The sequence below is a fragment of the Zonotrichia leucophrys genome, chromosome 2 (assembly GCF_028769735.1).
Source record: "Zonotrichia leucophrys gambelii isolate GWCS_2022_RI chromosome 2, RI_Zleu_2.0, whole genome shotgun sequence".
In the NCBI taxonomy this organism is placed as follows: domain Eukaryota; kingdom Metazoa; phylum Chordata; class Aves; order Passeriformes; family Passerellidae; genus Zonotrichia; species Zonotrichia leucophrys.
In genome coordinates this window covers 58,009,980-58,035,016 of record NC_088171.1, presented here as the reverse complement: position 1 = coordinate 58,035,016, position 25,037 = coordinate 58,009,980, and the positions used below count along the sequence as shown (strand labels likewise).

The 25,037-nt window shown below is 42.2% G+C and overlaps 1 protein-coding gene across 5 annotated transcripts; it reads left to right on the top strand.

Annotated features, from left to right (window-relative positions):
* The first annotated feature begins 665 nt into the window (after positions 1–665).
* HUS1 (HUS1 checkpoint clamp component) lies at positions 666–7,548 on the top strand. Of its 5 annotated transcripts, none has more exons than XM_064705082.1 (8): positions 666–936; positions 1,064–1,248; positions 1,689–1,865; positions 2,513–2,620; positions 3,540–3,614; positions 5,309–5,408; positions 5,765–5,896; positions 6,729–7,548. In XM_064705082.1, the coding sequence occupies exons 1-8, from the start codon at positions 855–857 to the stop codon at positions 6,809–6,811; spliced, it is 942 nt and encodes a 313-aa protein (XP_064561152.1). In that variant the 5' UTR covers positions 666–854; the 3' UTR covers positions 6,812–7,548. The 5 variants fall into 5 exon arrangements, with proteins under 5 accessions (XP_064561152.1, XP_064561155.1, XP_064561153.1 ...); XM_064705085.1 differs by having other exon boundaries at positions 679–848; positions 1,121–1,248; XM_064705083.1 differs by having other exon boundaries at positions 679–848.
* The last annotated feature ends 17,489 nt before the right edge of the window (positions 7,549–25,037 follow it).

The window sequence follows — 25,037 nt, the reverse complement described above, 5'->3', positions numbered from 1 at the left end:
CAATGTGACAAAAGAACACCAGACAACCCTGGCAGACCAAAAAAGAACATTAGAAAACTAGTGTTGTTTTTTTGGTCTGTCAGGATTTGTCTCTGCAAATGCTGTAGTTTTGAAGGACTGCAAGGAACTAAAACCATTAAGGTAAAGGACACCGTCTATAGGAAACAGGCATGCTGCACATTTAATAGGTAAAGCAAAGTTTTCCTTCACTTTCTATTTTCTTGACCTATTCCAACCTTTGCATAAACCCAGGTGCACCATGCATTAAGCTGGGAGCCTGGCTACATGAGGTGCCCAGCCTGACAGAGAGCATCTTTCTCAAAACACTTTCGGTTGGCCAGCCCTTTCTGGGTGGCCTGGTAACAATGAGGCAGTGAAAAGGCCCCTCACGAAGCTGTTCACTCCACCTTGTAACACGACCGTTGCTTTTCTTCCTCACCCCGCGTCCTCTGGGGCAGTGTCGGAGCTTGGCCCCTGCCAGGGGCTGATGGCGTCTGCTGCAAGGGCTCCTTTAGATTTGAAAAAGAATTATCTCGAGACAGCGGGACTGCGACCCATACAGACGAATTTTCACGTGTGTTCCGGGGGTGCCAAAGCATTTTCCAGCTAGGTTTTTCAGCCCGGATTGAGACGACCAGCACCGCAGCGGAAGTTAGCCCGCTCGGTCTGTGCCAGACCCTGCCCAATCCGCCGCGCATCCGGGGACGGCGCGGAGCTGTTGGGCGTGAGGCCCCTCCCTTCCCCCCGGGCCGCCTTCTGTGGCGGCGGGCAAGGGGCTGGGAGGGCTGGCGTCGCCATGCGATTTCGGGCTAAGATCGTGGATCTTGCCTGCCTCAACCACTTCAGCCGTGAGTATGTCGGGGCAGGCTCAAGGGCGGCAGTGCCTCTGTGAGCGGCTGGGGCCGGCTTTCTCGGACAAAGAAAAGAGGAAGGGAGGTGAGGACCACAGTGCTTATCTGGGAGGACGTGGCATGAGGCGCTTTCCTTCGCCCCGAGGTGTTTAGGAGTTTGCGAAGCAGCACGAGCTGCGTTTGTAAAAGCTGAAGGTTTTTCTGTCCCACAGAAACTGGGGTGCATGGAGTGATCACCGCTGTAACATCCTCCTCCCTCCCTCCGGCAGGTATAATTAACACAATCGTCAAGTTAGCCAAGACCTGCATCCTGCGTCTTACTGTCTGCAAGCTGTATTTCATCCTCTCCGATAAAGTAGCAAATGGAGGCGCCAGTATGTGGTGTGAGCTGAGCCAGGTGAGCCCAGGAAAGTTCAGAAACCACATTTTGAAAACCAGAGCATGCAATTGGGTTTGATGTACGAGGTATTCGTAGCCCTCACCTTCGATGTGCCAGGTCTCTCAAGGTCTGTCTGGGTGCACGGGTGTTTCAGGTTGGATACTCCCTTTTCCTTGATTGTCACTTCAGTGTAAAGCTTCAGTGTGTGCTGGCCCACATGGGCCTGCCCAAAACTGGAAACAAGAAAGCATAACTCGCTGTCTAATGGACTGATTAGGTGTTAGGGGAGTAGGTTAAATGGCTTAGCCTGAAGCAATGAGTTTTCAGGGTTGTGATTCCTCAGGTGATGTGAGGCAGAGCGGGGTTTCTGGTGTACAAATGCAGTTCTAATCTTAAGGTCCGATAAATAAAACTTGCCTCTCTTGTTTGCTTTATTTCCTGACTTTCAAAAATTGTAGGGGAATTTCTTCGATGAATTTCAGATGGAAGGAGTAGCTGCAGAGCACAATGAAATCTATTTAGAGTTTGTGCCTGAGAACCTATGGAGAGCATTAAAAACTGCCCAGAGTGCTAAGGCAGTGAAGATCAAGTTGACTAATAAACACTGTCCCTGTCTCAGAGTTGCTGTGGAGCTAGTAAGTGCAACCATGCTTTCACGTTCATTATTAAGAAAAAGTTCTGTAAAATTTAGTGCATTTCCTAAGATCAAAGGGTAATATATGGTATAATTCTAGAAAAACAAAGAAATGTACCATTTTCCGTTTCACTAGCCTTTCTTGCCATCATGGTTGGTAGCATACAGAACCAGCTTTGTATTTTCCAAAAGGCAAGGAGGAAGTAGAAGAAGAAAGCTATGTTATTGGAACAAGTTTTTTTAATGTCTACTTTTCTCCATTCCTTCATCCTCTGTATCTTCTGCAGATTATTGCCTTTTCATTGAAGCCATTAGGTGAAGGGGGTTTCAGTGTTTGGCTCTGTGTTTTGCCTTTGGTTTTCCTGATATTGTATGCTAACTTCTGATTCTTTCGTTGTTGTTAACTCTGCTGATTCACCTGTTCAGCTCTAAGGATAGCTTATAGATACACTAATGACTGATACATCACAAACTCTTCCTCATTTGAAAGGGAAGCCAACTTGAAAGCATATCGATAAGAACTGAGGGAAAACTGGAACTGAATGTTGGGCATGTAGTTATAGCATTTCCCAGAGCGGGTCTGAAAAATTTAAATTTAGAATTCCAATCTTGTGTTTAACTGCAAAAGCATCCTCTTTTTCCTTCAAGCCATCCTTATCAAGCTGCAGTAGGATTGTGACACATGACATTCCTGTGGGAGTTATTCCCAGAAGAATGTGGAATGACTTCAGAGAGCCCAGCATGCCAGACTTTGATGTAAGCTTCTGCTTTTATATTCCCTTCTGAAAGGGGAGTTTGCAAGTGGAGTGGTATTGCTATAGAGTATACTATGGTGGGGTTTGGAAAGGAGTGGAAAGGAAAGAGGAAAGACTGGAGGCTGCAGTTTTGGAGGGGTATGGAACATGGCTTCTATCCTGACAAGAGAGCCCAGAATCTATGGAAACAGAGCAGGTGGTTGCCAATTGTTTCTGTGATGTTCATGGCAGAGGAGGGGAGGAGAAAAGGACTTGCATGGCTTTAGTCTGGAGCATCTCTAAACCACACAAGTTTAGACTGTTTCAGCTGTTCAGGTGCCAAATGACCCAAATAATCTTTTATTTCTGAAATCTATGGCCTATCTGGCAGAGTTAAAGATATATGTGTTGCCTCCTGATTTTGACTTTTAGCAGAGTTGTAAAGAAAGGTCCTCGTACAAATGTGCTCCTATTTGAGGTTATGAATGTCTTTTACCTCTGTAGCTAAGAGTAATTAGATTCTGAAGATGAACACGAGGAAACTTCCAGTATTTTTTATTTTATTTCAGATTTACACTACTGCAGTTCCAGCAATTACTGCAGTATATCATAGGAATGCTGTTATTTTCTTTTTGACTATATTAATTGACTATTTAGTAGCACAAATGTTCATGTGAGAGTCTGATCTGGAGAAACGTGCCTCTATTTTGAACATAGACTTGGAATGTTAAGTCTGGAACAATTGCTAGAATGATGGCCTGTTGGTATAATGGGAAAGAGTTCCTCTGTTCCTGAGACATTTGCTGATTTCAGATAGATATTGTGCACCCTGAAAGCCATAGATAATGCTGTCCAAACTATGATAGAATTAAAAGTAGAAATAAATGTGTCCCAATCACATCTGAAGTACTTGTGCAAATGCAGTTCTTATGTATTCCTAGGTCAGTATTTACCTACCAGTGCTGAAAACAATGAAGAGTGTTGTGGAAAGAATGAAGAATCTCAGCAATTTCATTGTAAGTTAAGGAACTTAAAGCATGTATGCTACAGATGTTATTTCATGAGGGACATAACAGGTTGCCTAAACTGGTGCTGCCACATTATCTTATTTTGAGATGACTTAGACATTGAAATCAAGGCACCCGAAGCCTGTGTAAAGCCTGAATAGAATGATGGGATTTATTTTAGGATTTACACTGAAGAACTTTTCCTGGGTTTCTCAGAAAGTGATGTTGTGTTAGGTGTCTGAATGAACTTCAGGTGAACCTGACAGGATTTAAAGGAAATGCTGCTAACAGCCCCCTGTGCTTTAGACTGACATGTTGGATTTGCAGTCTACTCTGGATTTCTAGAGTGCCGGTGGGCCTTTTAACTGAAAGAAGCCCTCTGCAGTCGGACAGAAAAGGGCTTTGGTTTTTTATTTAGTTGTTTGTTACAGTCATCATAACTGACTGACATGAAAGTTAGTAAGTAAATGTAGAGCTTTGAAGTAGTTTGGGTTTGATACTGTTCATACCAGTTTTGATAAATAGGAAATTTTCTGTTAACTGAGAATCCTGAAATTGGAACCGTCTCAATTTTTCAAGACTTGGAAGAGTTGAGAGATTACCCTGGGTTACTGGCAGTTTCGCAGATGGCAGCCATCCTGCAAATACACATCAAACTCTTTTCTTTTGTGAGATTTTTTGGGGGCTTTGTTTTTATTTCCTTTCCTTCTCCCATGTCCTTGATGAATATGCTTATGCAAAATTGAGCACAGTGCTTTTGTTTAGAGCTGAGGATCTTTTCTCACACAGGATAGTTGTATGATGGGATTGAACTTATACTAAGTGCCTTGCTTTCATGTTGTTAGAAAACAAAATCATCAAGTGTCACAATTAATTATTTTTGCAAGATGCATCCTGGTAATAAAACTGGTCAAGATCAGTGCTGCAAAATGGGCTTAGAAGCAATTTCTGATAGTACTTGTCCATTGTCCATTGTTTGGAGCCATTCTATACAAGATTCTGGTTGCAGTACAAGTCTTTTTTTTTTTTTTTTTTAATTACTGAAAATTCATCTAATCACAGAAACAAAGTGCTTAGTTGTGCTTTAGGAATCCTCTGATCTGCTTGGGATTTGTGTAACGCCATATATAGTCTCCTTCAAATTCCTTCTTCCAGTTTACAGGATGGAATTTGAAAGCTTTTAGCACTTTTCCAGGATTTCTGTCAGTTCAAAGTCCTTCTTGGAGTTACTGATCTGATCCAGTTGTTGTCTATTTTGAATTCTTGAAAGCAGCACTGAAAGCTCCTGGTGCATCCCCTTTTCTGTGTGTGTCACATAGACTGTGTAGGTGCCTTTCTGTTTGTTGAATAACTGAATGAAAATTCTGAAATCTTTGCATTTCTTCAGCTTCAGTCTCCTATTTCTGAAGTCTTTTCCTCAGCACACGAACTTCCCAAAGCTAATACTTGTTCTAAAAGTACTGGAGAACAATTAAATTTCTTTCTTTTCATAACTTCTGAAAGTTTGGTCTAGAGTAATTCACATGGGAATGATGGGGAATGCATTTTATAGCTGAACATTCAAATGTTCAACCATTTTCAGAAAGTATGGTTGACTTGTACTGAAGTACTCCTGGAAGCTTGTATTTGAACAAAACCAAACTGTATTTTTCTGTAATTCTGCAGTGGGAAAGTGGGTTGCCTAAAACTGAGTTTGATTGCAGGTGATTGAAGCAAACTTGAGTGGTGAAATGAACTTGAAAATAGAAACAGACTTAGTATCTGTAACAACACATTTTAAAGACCTGGGAAATCCTCCCTGGGGTAAGTTTCCCTGTTAACCTCTTGTGTCTGTCTGATCTCATTACTTCTGTGTTGCTTATAACAGTACTTTTTAACCTTTATTCTTTAGAAAATAGCATCAAGTACTTTGAAGTCTTCAAATGAAATCTTAAAAAATGGAGTGGCCAGTGGAGTGTCTGTTTCATGTTTGGGGTGGTGGTGGGGAATCTCTTCCATTATTCTTGACAGTTTGATAGGAAAACTGGGATTTCTTTTCCTTGCACTGCTCTGAAAAACGAGCCAGTTGAGTTCCAGCACTTCAGCTGGATGGTACGTCCTTATGGGTGTTGAAACTACTTTTCATGTTTGGACTAAGTGTTGTGTTCTTACTCTTTTAGCATCAGAGGACGGATGTCAAAGTTCTGGTCAAGGTAGAGATCTCGAAAGTATGGCTGAAGCATGCATAGACATCAAGAAGCTGCAGCAGCTGCTTGCTGGACAGCAAGTCAATCCTACAAAAGCATTGTGCAGTAAGTTCAACAGCTCTGCTTGTGAACTCCAGTACTTCACTACTGAAGCTGAAGTAGTAGGGTCGTTTGCCATACTTAGTTTCAGCAGAATATCACTCTTCATTTTTGTCTGTCTGAAAGTCAGTATTTTTACTGTACCTGAGGACTTCCAATATTTATATTTTTAGGCAGTTAGATTCAGGTCCTAGGCATTTGGGAAAGAAAAAATAAGTCAGGCTGTTTTAAAAGTCTCAAGCTGAATACTCAGACTCACTAATCATGTGTGTTGTCTTCTTGTCTTTGTTTTAAAGTTGTTATTAATGTTTATTATTATTTTGAGATATTATTTTTTGAAAATCCTAAAGCCTCTAGCTTCTAGCAGAGAAACTGGAATTTACTGGCATGTTTTTTTGGTTGTGTTTTTTTCCCTTTGTTTTCTTACACTGATTCTAATACTAAAATGCTTTTTATACACCTAGTGGTTCTAGCCATAGAAAACAATACTTCCTTTCTAGCAGAAGTCTATGCAGGGGTTTATATCCTATTTTTATAACTGTGCTTTTCCTGAGAACATCTGTTTGTTATGGTTTAGTGCAGATACTAAGAATTTCCCAAGGAAGATTTAAATAATTGGTGTAGCATTATAAACCTACACACTATATATTTACTTTTTGGTATCATCTTTCGTAAACTTTTAATGCTTCACAGACCCTCAAGGATTTAAGTTTTCTAGTTACCCCTCTGTCAGAAGTGGTAGAAGCATTGTTTTTATGGTAACATCCTTAAAAGATGTAATTTTAAAATATTTTTCCTGCTTTGAGGTGAATTTGTGTTTTATTTTTTTTCCTCACAGATATTGTACATAAGAGAATTGTCCACTTCATCTTGCTCCATGAGGAGGTTTCACTTCAGTATTTTATTCCAGCAATTGCCTGAGTGTTTTGGAATCTTGGTAATTTTCCAGCCTGAGGCCTCTTTCATGAAGTCTGAAATCTTTCGTGAATTGCTGGATTATTCTGATGTGAGACACTGTTAGATGCAGCCATCAGATGGACATTATTTCAATATTTATGGAAATGTTCAAAATTCCTCCTCGTCCAGACAGCCATTTTTTGCGAATAGTTATATGCTATGAAAGACACAATGCTGGGGAGCATTGGTATATCTTACTCTTAGGAGGAGCAAAACAGAAATTTGTCTTAGCCACAGTTCAAAACATTCCAAAAGCACACTGAATTAAATACTTCAGTCTTCTCAAAAAACTAAAGGTAGAATTCACCTCTGGAGCTGCTGTTGTGTGTATTCAGTATTGAGCAATGCAATCCAAGTTAAGGGATCTCTGAGCAAGCTGTAATACCTCCATGAAACAGGAGAGCCTTCTGGAGGGGTGCCTGATTGGTATTTGTCTGGTCAAGTATGCACAACCCTCCTGAAGTTGTATGGAATTGAATTCTGTTCCAGTAGGAATCTTTTGATTACACTTGCTCCAACATATCTCAGTAGCTCTGTTCATGCTTACTCTTTGTTTAACTCTTGGCCTGGGAGGATGAGCAAAACAGTCTGAATTACTTTGTTAATGTGGGCAGTGAAAATCATTATGTACGGAATGAATATCATATGAGGATGTGCGAGCACAGCAATTGGTGTGAAATAAAGAAAAAGTTATCCATGGATCACATTTTTTCCCCTTCTGGCTAGAAAACATTGTACAACCTGTGTTGTCATGGTGTCAGACGTGGTAAGATAGGCAAGACCAGGAAGTGTGAGCTGGATGAGCAGATGGTGAGGTGGATTGAGGACAGGCTGTATGGCAGGTCTCAGAGGGTTCTGATCAGTGGTATGGGGTCTAGCTGGAGGCCTATGCTCTCATGCCAAGCAGCCAAGAGGATACCTGAATTTCAGTCGTAGGAGTACTACCCCTGCTTCTACCTCCTGGCTATTTTCTGAGGTATTTTCCTCCTTATTCCATGTGTGATTTATTTGTTACCCTGGCATGTACCATACAGCTTTTTTTTAGTGATTGAGTCTATGCTGCCAAATGAGACTGGGAGTTTCTTCTATAAAGTAGCTTGTCATGGTCAGAAGTGCTGGGTTTTTGATGGTTTTTTTTTTCGAGTGGCATTGACATTAAGGGAGCAATGAATCTTTTGTCCATGGAGATGCAAATGCTCAAGAGTAGGCTCAAGGAGAGGCAGTGGCAATGAGAAGGTAGAATAGACTTGCAGTGATGAGTATGTTTTGACTGACTGTTTATAGACCTTTCTACCTACTCCCTCTTTGTTCCTCCCTGCTCTCTCTTGCCCTGCACATTGCCTCATCAGTTGTCATATTTCCACCCACTGCTTGCAACATGCTAAGGTTTGCATCTTTACTATTTGCAAAGTCCCATTTTGCCTATGTTGTGAGTTGACCTTGGTAAGCTGCTGCTCGCTCACTCAGTCACACCTGGTGGGATGGGGGAGAGAATTGGAAGGGTAAAAGTGAAAAAAATCATGGGTTGAGATAAGGACAGCTTAATAGGCAAAGCAAAATACGGAATTCATTCACTACTTCTCATGAGCATAGGTGTTTAACCATTTCCAGGAAAGCAGGGCTCCATCATGCATAACACTTACTTGGGAACACAGACTGCATAACTAAATGCCCTTTTCTTCCTCCTTCTTTTCCCTGAGATGAATGCGATCCTGTATGATACAGATATCCCTCTGGTCAGTTGGGGTCAACTGTCCCAGCTGTTTCCCTACCAATTTCTTGTGTGCTTCCAGCATATTTGCTAGTGGGGCAGTATGGGGGACTAATGCCTTGATGCTATATAAATGCTGCTCAGCAATAATAAAAACATCGCTGTGTTATCAGCACTGTTTTGATCATAAATCCAGAACATAGCACCATATGAGCTACTATGAAGAAAAAAATTTCTATCACAGCCAAAACCAAGGTAGCCTGCTGTTTCTTGATAGCCCAACCAACAATTAATGCAAACAGATATTTTCAGTTCTTTTTTTTCTGGTTACTGTCTTTGTTAATGCTAATCAATCAGGGTTTATATTTGTGTTTGCCTCATTTGTTTTCTTTTTCTCATCCAGTATAGGATGTGATCAATCAGATAACCATAGAATAAATACTCTAACACTTTCACACCGATACCTCCTAAAATACTGACATCACTTTTGTGTCCCTTGGTGTCCATGTTTTTGGTTTCTTCCTCGTAACCCTTTTTTGGTATGGTATGGAAACTTATAACCTTCTCTTGTTTTTCTTGCTTTTTGGTTACACACTGCATTGCTGATCCTTATTTTTATGCTGTATTTGAAAAAGCCTTTGCATATAGTCTGGTTTTTTCAACGTCATAGCAATTAAAAAAGAATGACATTTTGATTAGAAAACGAAAACAGAGGGTGGTAAAGAGCTGTGGAAAAATGTATTACTCTCCTTTCTAAGAAAAAGCTGGGAACAAGTAATGGGCCACAGTTAACCCTTGCGAGAGGGTTTTTCATAAATGACAATTCTCAAATGGGCAGATTGCCATGACTAAATGTAAGACTGAAATGATTTCAACACTGTATGCTAAGGAAAAAATACTGTTTCCAGAGCAAGCATCATGAATGACCCAGTTAAAATCATTTAGGCATAGACTCAGTTATGTTGCACGCATAGTAGGTGGCTAAAAAGCTATGTGATCTTGACTTAAATATCTCTGCTTCAGTTCTTCATACGTAAAACACTTTCTGCTATACAACTGGGTGCAATGTGTGATGAATAAATGCATGAAGGATTTCCAGTGCACTTGGCTTGTCTGATAGAAGCTTAAATTCTAGCCTTCTTATTAATGCAGGGACATCTTTATGTCAGGAAAACAAACTATGTTAGTGTGTGTAGGCTAGTGCCATAAATGTTTGGTTCTTCTTTGTTTAGACTGGTATGATGCATGTGTTCAACTCTTACATAATAATTAATCTTCTGCTTTGTGATGTACTATTCACGACAATCTTAAGCGACAGTTTATTGTGGTTCACTAATGGACTGTTGGACTTTCTATCTTTTCATACCAGATCATTCGCTAATTAGTTAGGGTTTTTTAACACTTAACAGATTTATATTTTATGAACTTCAATGGTTTACTGTCATGTCATAGCTATGGAAGAAGCCAAATTGCAGATGATTGCTTCTACAATGGGATAACTGGCTGGATAAATGAAGGGAGAACAGTGAATGTGGACTTCTTGGGCTTCAGCCAGGCTTTTGACACTTGTCTGCCATGACATTCTGATAGGCAAGACCAGGAAGTGTGAGCTGGATGAGCAGATGGTGAGGTGGATTGAAGACAGGCTGTATGGCAGGTCTCAGAAGGTTCTGATCAGTGGTATGGGGTCTAGCTGGAGGCCTATGGTGTCCCCCAGGCGTAACTATTGGATCCAGAAGTGGCCAATAGTGCAGAATGTTGTGCTGCCATTCAGAAGAATCTTGACAGGTTGGAGACTTGTTCAGAGAAGAACCTTCTGAAGTTCATCTAAGGCAGAGCAGGGTCCTACGCCTAGGGAAAAAGAACTGCATGCACCAGTACCGGCTGGGTGCTGACTTGCTCTGGAGCAGCTCTGGAGAAGCGGGTCATGGTGTTCAATAGGCTGCCACAGTGTGTCCTTGTGGCAGAAAGCCACTGATATCTTCAGGGTGCATAAGGAATGTGGCCAGGAGGTCATAAGAAGTGATCCTGCGGCTGTACTCAGCCCTGGTGAGTCTGCATCTGGAGTGCTGTGACCTGTCCTGAGCTCCTCAGTATAAGACATGGAGTTCCTGGAGCAAGTCCAGAGGAAGGCAATGAAGATGAGGAGGGTATGGAGCACCTCATTCATGAGGAGAGCCTGAGGGAGCTGAGACTGTTTGGCCTGGAGGAGAGCAGACTGAAAAGGGATTTTATCAATGTCTGAAGTATTTGAAGGGACATAAGATATAGGACCAAGGCTCTTCTTGGTGATGAGCAACAGGATGAGAAGCAATGGGCAGAAATTGGAACAGAGGAAGTTTCACCTGAACATGGAAAGTAACTTCTTTTGATCACTGGAATAGGTTGTCCAGAGAGGTTGTGGAGACTCCTTCCCTGGGGATATTCAAAAGTCATCAGGACATATTCCTGATTAATATGCTGTAGGGAACCCTGTGGGAGCAGGGAGATTCAGCTAGGTGTCCCACTGTGGTCTCTTACAACCTTATCCATTCTGTGATTCTGTGATCCCTGCAAAGCTCGTCTCCCCCAGAGATCATTTGGATTTGCTGAGTCAGACATTCAAGAGAATTTTGGACAAGAGGGATGCATTCTGTAGTGTAGGAGACCTGGAATACGTGCAACATGTTCTTTTCTTCATTCCAGTCTGCAGATACCTTTTTCCAATCATACTTGGGAAAAATGTTTAAGAAAGCAGAGATAAGGAAGACCATTGTGATTCATTAAATCTCCCCCATAAAGTGTGTCAGCCATGATGGCTCCAAGTCTTTCCAGAAATAATTCAAAGTATCTGCTACTGATGCTGTTAAAGGCAATTTTGGGGGTTTTTTTCGTTTCTCAGAGAACAGTAGTCTTTTCAGTGAAGATTTTCTGTCTGCCTTATAGTCTCTCTGCCTCTGGGAGATAGGCAAGAGGTTTTAAACTTACTCTATATGTATCATATATCATGTGTCTTCAGTACCGTTTCTGTAAGCCGGCTTCCATTCTGAGTCTTTGAACATTTCCCCTTATTTGCAAATTCACCAAGTCCTTCAGGTTAAAGACTCAATGCTTGAAAATCTGTAAGTTTCCATGACTGAAATTGCAGTTGGCTTCAAACGGACAGTGCAGAAGGTAGTTGTCCTAGGGGGACTTTATGGTGCTTGTATCCCCAATTGTCTGTTCTGTTTATGCTGGATTTTAATTTCTGCACCTTTAAGACTGGTTCCGAGAGTGAAGCTGGGGAGAGAAGAAGCACGGAGTTTTGTTTTCAGAAACTTCACTTGCTCCCGCGCATTCCTTGCTCTCTCTCAGTGTGTGTTGTCCTCAGCATGGACAGGGAGCGGGAGAAAGCTCTCCTTTGCTTTTACTTAGTTTTTAACTAGCTGAGGCAGAGAAGTTCCCCAGACAATGGCTTTTCTTTTTCTTGGAACTGATTGGCCCTGCTCTGGATTGAAAACCCAAAAAACCACCAGGAGTTTGTGCCTGTGGCCCACTGGGGCCCAGGATGCAGCATTTTCCAGCTCAGGAGGGACTGATAAGAGACTGAGTGAGCCGAGCTACACCCTTATGACAAGGACTTTCTGAATTTGCCATCTCTTCAGAACAGCGAGAGGTTTTATTGTTTAGTATTATTATTTTTTTCTGCTTGTGAATACTTGGCAGTTTTTTCCACTTTTCTCCAAAGAAATCTTTCCCAAACCAGTTGGGAGAGGGGCTGCTTGAATTTGGGTTCTAGAAAAGACCACTTTAAAATTTTCCTCCCAAATTTGTCCCAAACCAGGGCAATAGTGAAGGCAGATGGAAGATAGGCCCAGTACAGGGGAAATGAATTATTAACTCCCTCAAGTATGGTATATGTTGCTAGAGTTGTTAATATTTTAATATGACATGGCCACAAAAAGTTATTTCCTTCTTTCTACAATAGCCTGTGAGTTGCAAGGAATGAATATAGTTACAGAGAGGGGAGAGGAGGCTGCAGCGACCCTATTCACTTGGATTTTTCTTTCACACAAAACCACTTTGTCACAACTAGACTAGTTGACAAATGAACTTTTATTTGGTTCAGTTGCACTGATGGAATGGAAATCTCATTACACTCAGAAAGGAATGCTCTGTCTGATCACCACCACTGTAGGCTTGAAGTACAGAAAAATAATCCCTCCCTGTAGTTTTTTTATGTCCTCAAACAAAACATCTGTACAATATATGTGTAGGATGTTGGTTTTACAAAGGACTTCAACTCATTATCTTTTCTAGCCCAGTTAAAACATGCTTATGAAGTCCACTGATTTTAATAATAATTAAGGAAAACTTCAAGTTAAGGATGAATTTATTGCCAGTCTAGATATTTTAGCCATTAAGATCCTAAATACTTCAGCACAGAAATGCAACATAATTTTTGACATTTCCCTCATTTTTTAACCACACCCACTTGACTAAATTAATGTTGCCACATGTGGATGACACTTTTGTAACTAACTCTCCTTAGTTTCAACTTATTCCTTTCCTATTCCTCCAATAAATAAGGTATAGATATAATATATATCTATAGATATATATAGATACTTACATAGATGTAAGTGAAAAAAGTAACAGTTTACCAACAAGTGAAACAGCAATAGGCAAAGCCCCCTCAAAACAACAAACAACCCACCTCTGAAGAAAGTAAAAAAAATCTACAAAATTGCTAATTCTTGTTGAAAGGAATGAGAAGGAGGTGTCTTTACAAACTGTGGGCCTGATGGTAGATAAGGCCAGATATGGAGAGATTAAAGAAGCAATGGGAGGAACCACAAATTCCATAGGAATTCCACTAACTGACACAGACTGTTACTCACTCAAGACTGTGCTACATCTCTGGATTTAGAGAAAAATAACAGAGACACAAGGAAAAAGAAAAATGGGGTGTCGGGGGGGAGTATGTGTGTATACATTAAAAGGGGTTATTAGGCGTTTCGGGAAGTCTGTATCTCTCAAGTACCTCAGCCAATGGGGAAAGGGGGAGGTGAATATGGCGGGGAAATTGGCATAAAAGGGAGGCTGCATCCTCCAAAAATTTTGAGACACCCCATGGGGAATGCCTCATGACCTCTCCCTTTTCTGAATAAATTTACAGGACTTCTCTGTCTCCTTTTTGGACATAAACCTCTGGTGCTTGTGGATTTTCCTGACATCATGAACTCCATGGGAAAAACCAGACACCCAAAATGGCAGGGTACCACTCCCTTCCAAGATCGTGACCCTCACTGCCAACAGTATGTAAGGAGACAAAGGGAGAAATTACGTCAGATTCTCCCCTCAAGATGGTGCCCTCCAGGCTACCACGTGGCTTGAAAGACAGGGAAAAATCACGTCTCTAGCCCAAGATGTTGCTCCCCAGTCGACCTGGGAGTTTGGAAGACAAAGGGGGGAACAAAGGACAGCAGTCAAAAAGAACTCTCTGGTGAAGGTAGGAGCCTATGAAGCAGTTCTAGTGGTAGATAGGAATTCTTGGCACATGTGGATTCAGCTCCACTTCCCGCTGCTTCGTCCTGCTGCCTGCTGGACTCCACTGATGTTGGTGGTTCTGTTCTCCATACTGCAAGTGTGTCAGGCGGGGGGTTGGGGCATGGGAATAACCTGACATCCACGTCGGGTGGCCCAGCCCCAGGGACCTGCTTAAGCATTTGCGGCATATGGAGCTTGCAAACTTCCTTTGAAACAGTTCATAATTATCACATGCAATTTTTCTGAGTCGCTACACTTGCAAGCCCAGAAACTTGCCTGTTGTATTGCATGAACTAGTTTGTTCAGTTGTTGTTTTACACTGGGTGATTGGAGATTTGCACTGAGTAGTCTTTATATTGAACTGAGTAATTTATGTTATATCACATGGTTTGTTCTTCCCCTCTCTTATCACATGGTTTTTCCCTCTCCCCAGTATCCCCTGGTGGTGGTCTCTCCCTGGTCAGTCCCTCCCCTTGCCCCTCCTCACTTGTATCCCATTGGCTGTAGTCTCTCTCATCCAGGCCCCTTTCCCAGTTCATAAAACCCCCTAGAGGCAGGTGGCTGGCCTCTTTTTTCCATGTGGGTTTTTTCATCTGGTGGTTCTCCTGGGAATAAACTGAGGACATTTGTCCCCATGTGGAGAAGAGCGCTTCTTGTCCTTTACCTTTGTCCATGTGAGAGAGATCATGTGGGCTGGGGTCCATAGCTAGCTGGATTGGACCCGAACAGCCCATCCAGATACAGATTCTTACACTTGCCTGAAGCAACTCCCTAGGAAGCAGAGCCTCCACTTTCAGCAAACATGTCTGTGCAACAGAGTGAGATGCCTGGGAGACCCAACTTTAAAAGTATTTGCTGCACCTCTTCCCTACTACCCCTGTTTTTGTTTTCCAGCTGCAGGGTCTTAAAGAGACACTAACAGTTTTCGGTGCAGATAGATATGGACTATAATAACATTTTGGATTAGCCACAACAGCATGGCACTTGTTTGGGGAGGTTCTTCAAGCTGTATGCCATTGACCATCTACACTCATCTACAGCTGGGTTGTTACTTAGATGCTAACATTTAAATCCTTTCTAGTCTGCTCCTCAGTATTTAATTTAGTCCTTGTCATAGATGGACATTTCTTTTTTTGAAGGCTGAAAGTCCTTCTTCCTAGAAATCGTGAGAGAAGGCAGACAGTATTTCCTCCCGTAGAACAAATTATGGTAGAGGCATCAGATCTGAGTCTTGTAGCTTAATCTCCATCCAGATTAACTGATTAGTGAATAGCAAGTCCCTCAGCCCTTTCCACACAGATGATCCACAGGATTTTTATTAGTCAATGATGATAAATTTTGCTGCATTGCATTCCTTAAATGGGTAGTAATATATTCAAGCCTTCCTTCAAAGTTATTAATTAAATTCTCTAATTATAGGTGAAGAAGAGCTAGAACTACAAATATGAGTGTAAGCAGGAAGAATGCTATGTAGAAACGTTTTTGTGGCTCTCAGTGTCAGTTCAGTGAAGAAGAGGCAAGTATAACAGGTTTAAGACACATTAGGAAAAAGTTTTCTAATTCTTTTGGCAGCAACACCTGTTTCTATTCTCATAGGAAATATAGCAACCATCTACACATGCCAGTATCCAAAACACTTTAAAAGGCAGTACATTTTGATAATACATCAGATTTTACTGATGGCACGAAATTGGGAGGAATGGCTATTGGGCCAGATGGGCATGCTATCATCCAGCACAAGCTTGACAGGCTGAAGAAATGGGCAGACAGAAACCTTGGGAAGTTCAGAAAAGAGAAGTTCGAAGTCCTGCACCTTTGGAAGAACATTGTGAGGAAGGATGTGTGGAATTGTGAGGAACAATTCAACACATCACTATATGCTGGGGGTCACCCAGCTGGAAAGCATTTTGTCAGAAAAAGATCTGGGAATCCTGATGGACACCAAGTTGGACATAAGACAATGATGTGCACCTCATGGCAAAGAAGGCTACCAGTATCCTGGTTTGCATTAAGCAAAGTGTTGTCAGCAGGCTTACAGGTGCTCCTTCTCCTTTATTCAACACTGGTGATACCACACGTGAAATGCTTGACCTAGTTCTGGGCTACTGGCTACAGGGGAATTGTGGAGGTACTCAAGAGTCCAGCAAAGGGCCTCTAAGATAATTAAGGGACAAAAGCATTCTTCCTATGATGAATGGTTGAGAGAGCTGGGACTATGAAGTCTGGAGAAGAAAGGCTTAGGAAGGATCTCATCAATGTGTAGAAGTATCTGAAGGGTGACTGCAAAGACAACAGAGCCAGGCTCTTTTCAGAGCTACCTACTGACAGGACCAGAGGCAGTGGCAGAAAGAGAAACACAGGAGGCTCCCTCTGAACATCAGGAAGCACTGTTTTACTGGAAAGATGACCAAAACTCTCACAGATTACCCAGAGAGATGCTGGACTCTCCACCCTTGCAGATACTCAAACGTTTTCTGGATGTGATCCTGGGCAATTGGTGCTAGGCACTTCTGCTTGATGTAGGAATTTGGACCAGATATCCTCCAGAGGTTCCTTTGACTCTCAATCACGACATGATTCTGTTATGTTAGTATTTATTATTATACTGAGTCTGGAATTCAATCTGAAAATATTAAACCCGATATACCTATTTTCCCCTCAATTCTGCATGCTCATAGTCCTTCTCAGGAAAAAAATATTTTGTAGAAGTTATTAAGAGCAGTGCTGCTTTTGCATAGGTATCAGACTCAGAGCTTGTGATCAACATCAGTGTATCACACCAATGTCAGAGGGTCTGTGTGCTGCACTGCACAGCTGAGGTACTACTTCACTTCCCTTGGAAGACAGTACTTTAGTTTCTTTGGTCTTTAGGACTGGATCTTACCACTAAACTCCTTACCAAAACCTGTTGCGGTGTGATTTCATGGTTTACCTCAGGGCCCTGGGTCCCTCCCCTGAAGATTCCCTCCCAGGAAAATTCCCTCCCAGGTACGTCAATCATCCTTCCTTTCCCCACTCAGATGCCTGCTGAGCACTGTCTGTCAATCCTGGAATTCCAGAAAGGTGTCAAGTGGTTGGCAGATTCAAAAGATGCCCTCTACCCCTGCGGGGGCATTGCGCCATCCAAGTGTCCTTTGTCCCTTGAGACCTCCTCTCCTGTACCTGGCTGGTGGGCTTCCTATCCCTTCCCTCCCCCTCTCCCCCAGGAAAAGAGTGTGCAGCCACGTGGTCGGGAAGTTCTGTTGAAGCAGTTGCTAGATTCAGAGGCCTGTGGGCCAGAATAAAAGCTCTGGATTGAAACCCTCCATCAGAACCGATTCCTTTCCTTCACCATTGCCTTAAAGCTTCTCTGTCAGAGGAAAACCTGAGGAGTGGACCCTCCACAGGAGGAAGCTCGCCCCAGCATGACTGGACTTGTCTCCACGCACCCAGCTGCAACCTACAGCTAGCCAAAAGTGTCTCTGAGGTGAAACACTGCAGCAGGCTCCGAGCTTGCTAGGGCCCCATGGAGAGCCGAGGCTTAAAGATAGGAAATGCCAAGTCATGGTGAAATGGCAAAGAAGCCCCTGTCTTCTGCCTTTTGGACCCCTGCTTATCTCTCTGAACCCCCATAGGTCACTTTCCCTTAACCCCTGCTATTGGGCAAGTTTGGATCCCCTTATACCCTGTATAAAGGGCTGTTTTAGCCCATTCTGGTTAGAAAAGCCATCGCTGGAACCCTTCACAGACCCCCAATAAAGACATCGCTGTGGAACTCCAGCTGCCTTCTCCTCTCGACTGTCTTCTTGGTCAGGCCTGCATCGGCACCTTAGCAAGCAAAGAGCTGAAATCATAAGAGAGCTGATAAACCACTAAAGAGTTGATATCCCTTAAGCTTGCTAAGATTGCCTGCGGCTAAGAACCGCCTGGGTACTTGGACACTCTGTCCCCGAAAGAGGATTGAGCTATCTGGCCCGTGCTGCCTGCTCGGGGGCAAATTAGCCCAGCAGGAAACTGGGATAGAACACCACAGTTGCCACTATTTGGTTCAGATGCAGGGGCCAGACAAGCCAAGGCATGTCCCATCCAGCCATATTGGAAATACCAATAAAAACCAGTACTGTTTGTGCTGATGGAAAAATATGAAGTGTTATAGAAGAGCATGTTCCCTCTTGGTTTCGCTTGGCTCTTAAATTGTGCCATTTAAATCACTATGCATGAAATGTAATGTATTATTCCTCTCCCAAAACATTGAACTCTATTCAAAACTGGCTTTCATGGTTTAACCCCAGTATCTCAGTTTAGGGATAAATTTAGCAGAAGACACTCTGGAATGAGTCATATCCTCTAAAAGGGTTCCAAAAATCCCTTTCCACCAATAGGAAATGAATACTAATGGATGAAAGTGAAGGGAAGAAGTCCCCAACAGACTATTAACACCTACAAGATGAGGAAAAAAAAGTAAATAAATGCTAGGTATTCAACTGTCAGACCTTTACCCCCACACACACTGGAACAAAACCCCAAAATGCTAGGGAAAATACCCACTCACAACATGTGGTACAAGGTGGTGTTGGGGTCTCTCTCAGGGAGGAGCGAAAAAAGAAACAAACAGGAGCTTCATGCAGCAATTGGGGCAACAGATGAAAATCTGGTTACTCTCTGGCATTGACCTCCTCTCCACAGTAGATGAAGCAGCTGGGCGGGAGCTCAGCTTGGTGTGCTTGCTGTGCTTTTTCTCCCTGGCTCAGCTTTCCCAAGGTTTGAGGCTGAAACAGAGTGGCCCCTCTCCTGCTGATCCTAAGCAACCCCTGTCCTGCAGCCCACAATTCTCTGTCTTGGACTAACAAACTGTCCAATTCACATTAAAAGGTCGCTGAAGGATTGCTGCTGCAGCTTCTTCCAGGCCAGGGAAGGGAAAAATTTTCTTATCTGGGCTAAAAAAAACCAAGCAAAAGCAGACCACATGCCACCTGGATACCAAGGGAGTGAGGCTTTGAGAAAGCCCGCCAAAGAGCCCAAGGCCCCCCTCTACTCTGGCCACACCTTAAAGGTATAGCAAGCATTTCTGGGCATAAAGCAGAGGATCATGGAATAGACTATCATCAAAAAACACCCCAAGACACCCAGCCAGTAACTAAGTACTATGCAACAGGTCAACAATTCTCTCCTTTCTGCCCCAGAAGGATGGAGGACGAAAATTAGAAAAAAAGTAGAACTTGTGTAAGCATTTAATGCTTGAAATAAAGTAAAATATACTCCTACTGTTACTAGTACTAATTGTAATGAAAAGAGAGATTACAATAAGGGAGGAGTAAAACTAAAACCAAAACCTACCCCAAGTGATGCACCATACTACTGCTCACCACCTGTTGACTGCTACCCAGTCAGTCCCCAAGCAGAAATCAACCCATACTAGCCAACTCCCCCCAGTTTATATACTGAGCATAACATTCTATTGTCTGGGATATCCCTTTGGCCATTCTGGGTGAATGGCTTACCCCTTGGCTCAGGGTAAGCACTAACTAAAACAGCAGAGCAATAACTAAAACAGTAGTGAGTTATCAACATTATTCACATACTAAATTCAAAACATAGCAATGTTACAGTTACTAAGAAGAAAACCAACTCTATACCAGACAAAACCAGAACACAAGTGTAGATTGATTGACTAATTTAAAACTTAATTTTGTTAGTCCAAGTAGAACTGTCATTTTTCTACTAAAAGCATAATTTCTGTTATGTCCAGATAATCTGAATAATAAAAAATAGCCTGTTAACATATACTGCTAAGGCTAATGGGACTTTGGCAGTCATATACTGGAAAACCAAAACTTTCAAACAGAGTGAAGATAAGTATTTGATTATCAGAAGGCTAACCAATAGAACCTGAACAATAAGTGCAAAATTTAGGGGCTGGTGCTCTACCCTCTGCAACAATGCTTAAAACTCCTGGAATTTTGAAAGAATGTCATATAACTTCTGTGATCTTTCTCTGCAGATGTTCAAATACAGATGCAACATCATGAAATAATTTTTCTTCTGCTCAGTAAAAATAATGGCACCATGAGGAAAATGTCCTTCTTGCTTGAGTAATTTCTGTCCCACCAAGTAACTGGCTATAATTTCAATAATGACTTCACACTGGTACGTTTCCTGGAAAGCTAATGTCAGACTTGATACTAATATTCCTTTGCCTGTGTTTGTGGTCATGTTCTGGGTAACCCAATGTGTTACTGCTGTGAGAAATAACCCCTTACTTTTTGTCCTGGGGTGACGTTATGATGCTTGTATATCCCCATTCATCTGTTCTGTGCCTTTAAGACCGGCACTGAAGAGTGGAAGTTTTGTTTGGGTTTCTCTTATCAAGAACACAGAGGAAAGTGGTACATAAGACTGTTTTTTCACTTCCAGCTTCAGCTTGCTGCTTTTGCTTGCTCTCTTTTTCTGCTCTTGCTTCTGCTCTGCTTTCTGCCTCTGCTTATTAGCTAGTTCTAGCTAAACAGTCCACATTGCTTCCTGGACTGTTTCTCCCCTCCTGTTCCTGTGACCATCTCGAACCTGCTCCGGACTGGGACCCGGGAACACCGAAGGTTCGGCTGCAGCGGCTGGCCCAGCGCCGGAGGGACTGAGAACAGAGCAACCACCCCCCCGAGACTTTCTGATTTTGCCATCTTTCTCAAAGCGGTGTCATCGGGTATTGTTCATTTTGTGTGCTGGGGGGTGCGGGGCCAGTCAAATAAACAGGTTCTTTCCACCTCTCTCCGAGGAATTTTTTCCCGAACCGGTTGGGGGGAGGGGCCGTGTGGGTTTCGCTTTCTGGAGGGGCCCTCCTTTGCAGATTCTTTAACAAATTTGCCCTAAACCAGCACCCTAAAACTTCAAGGGTTTATTAAATGTCAACAAAATACAACAAAGGACTGAATAAGGAAAAAGGACAGTGCCACTGGGAGTTTGTGACTGGCCATGTGCCACGTCCTTGTCTACAAAATGGCTGCTTCACTTTTTATACCCCTGGGGGTTGCATCAGGCAACCCTGGCCCCTCCTAAAGTCTATCAGTCAACTCTTCTTTGCCATTTATTCATGGAGGCTACTTTCTTGCAACTTGATTGGAGGTCTGGTGTTGTTATGCTGCGCACCCCAGCAACAAGCTTTTCTCATTCTCAACTACCCTGTCACAGCACCTGGTGATGCACTTGACGGGGGGCGACACTCTCCCAGGACCCCGGACCCTCCTCAGCAGTTGCCAATGGATCAACACAGAATGACGAGATGGGCCTTGCTTGCTTATCCGAGGATTGTTTCTTATGCTAAAAGGGCGAAACTAAAAGCGTTCGTAACTGCAAAACGAAAAACTAAATATAAGAAGAGCAATCTCCCACAAAGGCAAGGCAGTGGGGTTTTAAGGGACAGGACTGGGGTGGAGCTTGGGGTGGAGAGCCAATAGCTAAGAGAGTGGGGAGGAACACAAGGGGGGATTGCAATGTTTAAACCAATAGGGAGTTACTTGGGAAGGGAACAGTTTAATAAACCAATAAGGTATCAAGGAATACAAAATTGACAGGAAAATCTCTGGAACAAGACGTAGTACTGAAGGAGGATTGAAACGGGCTAAACCAATGCCTCAGGGGAGGGGGGTACAAAACCAATTGTTGAAAACAATATATAACAGAAACACACCACAACATTCCCCGCCCCCCTTTACTTTTTTTTTTGAAAAGAAGAGAGTCTTGGTTAACAAACAAAATCTTAGAAATTAGCAAACTAAAACTTGAGAACAATTATTAAAGAAATAACAAAGAGTAATAAAAGATTCTCAGATATACATGTATAACACTAAACTGTACGTTCCCGGGAATGTAATTATAAAACTGAAGAAGGTGATTAACTTTATAATAACACTTATGAAGTTTAATTTCAAACAAACTCTTGTTAGTAGTTCATTTTTGGAAAGTTCTTGTGATGGAAGGATCTTTGGCTCTCTGTGTTGCTCAGGCTGTGACAGCACGGTCATTTACAGCTGCGATTTTGCTATTGTCTGTTATGGAAACTTGGAGTTGCTAATTGATGGTGGTCTTAGCTTAGATGTCCGCTTGGTGCAGTGCACAGTAGCTCAGAATTCTTGGACTCAAGTAATCCATTAGGCTCAGCTTCTCTGGCAGCTGAAATTACAGGCGCAGGCCACCGTGCACTGCGCCACTACGCTTTGAATTGTTTTTCTTTTCTTTTACTGCCTTTTTCTCTGCAATGTAGAACTCACATCACAGATTACATTGCATAAACCCTTACATGGGCTATTTTATGAAACAGGGTACATATAAGAGATTAAATTTAGCATTTGTAAGAAAACTGAGGTAGAAGTGAGGAAATAAAGTTTAACACCCTGATTAACGTAACTATTAAGTAAAATGGTTGCTGTTCTCTGTTTACTCACATCTTAATGCCTTTTATTTAATAAACCACTGATTTTCTGTTTCATGCATTCTCTCTCACTGTCTCTTCTATCTTTCTCCTCCTCTCTCCTTCATCAAACAAACTTACTAGTAAGGATTTCATAAGTAAATCAGGAAGCAGCTTGCTCTATAACAACATTATTTCAAGTTTCCCCTATGCTAATTATGTCAGTAACCCTGTGGAAACTGTACAGGTGAAATTATATTCTATGACCAAGCTATCTACTTACAGTTTCTTGAGTTCAATTTTAAGCATTCTACACAGCACTCCTTGTCTTGCTATCAACATTCTACACATACCTTTTTACACTTACTTTTTTGTTCCCAATAAACTTTTTATTATCTTTTGATGGATGAAAATTATGTTTTAAAACATTAAATACTAATTAAAATATCTTATGGTTGAACACACAAAAGAGAACACTCTTCCTTATAAACTTCCTTATAAAACTGTGAATATTTGTTCCTTCACGAGGCCCTTTGCAAAAGGGGCAATAGGTAGAGCATAAAGGAGTGTATTAAATTAATTTAACTACTAAAATTAAAGTGAAATAATTCAACTTAGTGAACTCACAAAAAGTAACTCTGAGCTCAGAACAAAAGCAATATTAATACTCAACAGTTTTAAAGTAATTAGGATAATGGAAATAATTAAACAAACATGTTTTTGATACAAAACCCATGTAGGCTTAGGATGGTTTACACAGCAAAATAAACTTAGAAGGGAGCTTAGAGTGTCCCAGACAGTTTGGACAGTTGCCACTAATTATTATCTTGCATGGAAATGATGATGATCTCCTTCCTTTTGCCATTAGTCTTTAAAAACTTGGAATGGAACACAGTTATTCTAAAAATTTCCATTGTTTTAGTTGGGAGTCGGAGCGGTCTTGGTGGTCTGGCCAGCTCTGTGGAGAGATGGTGCTTCCCTCATGAGGGTTTGTTACCAAGTGGGAATGGGGAATCCGGTCTTGTGAAAGTCTATATGACAGATGCTGCACTTCAAATACTAGAGAATACTGCATAATCTCTATTTAAGAAGGACTATATCATTCTGACTGGGTTGACAATGGAGGGATTTGTTTCCAGAGGGGCACTGATGTTGTATGTTATGTGATAGTGCAAAGCTATCTGGGTTTCTGGTAGGAGAAGGGATAAGGACAGGGTGGGGAACATGGGAACTGCCGTTGTGGGGGGAGTACATAAAATGGTGGTTTCCAGTAAGGAGCTTCTGTTTCTGTCCCTTCCAGAAGGGGTGTGACCTATGGTGAAATGGTTGCCACCCCTTGGGGTGGAGCCATCAGGGGAAGGGGCTGGAGCCGGGGAAGGATTATGGACAGGAAAAGAAGGAGAGGTGCAGAAAAACTAGTTCCAAGTGACGTGGCCACCGCCATTTTGGACAGGGGAGACCGGGATAACACAGCCAATGGTATCCTGGTCTTAGGACTGGGAATGGGATGGGAGAGTCTGAGGGAGAGAGGGTAGCAGAAGCTTCAAAGAAGCTAAAAAAGGGTCTACGGGAGAGGGAGCTGACAATCTAGAATTTCGATTTTGCTCAAATTGGTGGATGGTATCTTGAACCACATTAAAAATAGGCATAAATTAGGGTGTCCTGGTCTCTAAAGGCACACTTATCATGTCTCAAAGGTCAGCATAATGAATGATGTCTGTAGATATTCTAAAGGTGTTATGATGCCATTTGACAATCTTTTCAAATCTTATTTGAAAAAGTCTCTCCCATAGGAAATTGAAATAAATTTAAGGACTTTATAATCATCTTGTTGGCAAATGGTGAGTGTTGATCCCATTGCTGGCCCTTCCCAATTACTTCTCCCCTCACTCCCCTCCTGAGAGCCCTGAGGTTTTTAGAAAGAACCTTCCTGTGACCAGTCCACCCAAAACCCAAGTGACTCCTCTTACTAGTCCAAAAGGGAGCCCCCACAAGTTTAGCCTTTAACTTTTTGGGATTTGGAACCTGGATTGACTTTCCCATAGGGAGTATTGACTGGCTCCCCGCTCGCCACAAAGGTGCCCAATGGAACATCTCTAGTCTTGACCCCACACTCATGCTGTTGATCAAAACTAGTCATCCTGGTCATGGGCATGTTGATCAAGAGCTGCTCTCTGCTGTTTTGAAGCTCAGCTCTTCTCCTCCTCTGATCCAATAAAACCTGGATTTCATTCAGGAGTGGCAAGTGTGGTGCTGTTATTTTTCCTAATTTAGTCCTTTTGTTGTATTTTTTGTTAAGGTTTAATAAACCTTTATAATTTCAAATGGTAAGTGACACCAGCAATTTATATACAGACACGAACGGGACGGGGCTGCTGTGAAAAGCGTCTTGAGCTATTTATTTTTCAGCATCAGTCTCATTACATGATTATGACAATAGAGCGATGCGAACAGCTCGCTATCCAGGCAGCAGGCCAAAAAAACTTAATGTTACAACATACCATATAGCCGTCTTAGCCAATTACATAGAGCGAAAGCATACTGATAGTAGTTCTATCCAATCATCTTAAACACATGTAGCTTTGGTTAAA

What these genes read in the sequence shown, in the direction of transcription:
- HUS1 (XM_064705081.1), top strand. Translation starts at nt 855, where the DNA reads ATGTCGGGGCAGGCTCAAGGGCGGCAGTGCCTCTGTGAGCGGCTGGGG. An exon ending in TCAGAGTTGCTGTGGAGCTA is followed by an intron (nt 1,866 to 2,512) that starts GTAAGTGCAACC and finishes TTTTCCTTCAAG; the next exon opens with CCATCCTTATCAAGCTGCAG. An exon ending in TCCTACAAAAGCATTGTGCA is followed by an intron (nt 5,897 to 6,728) that starts GTAAGTTCAACA and finishes TTTTCCTCACAG; the next exon opens with ATATTGTACATAAGAGAATT.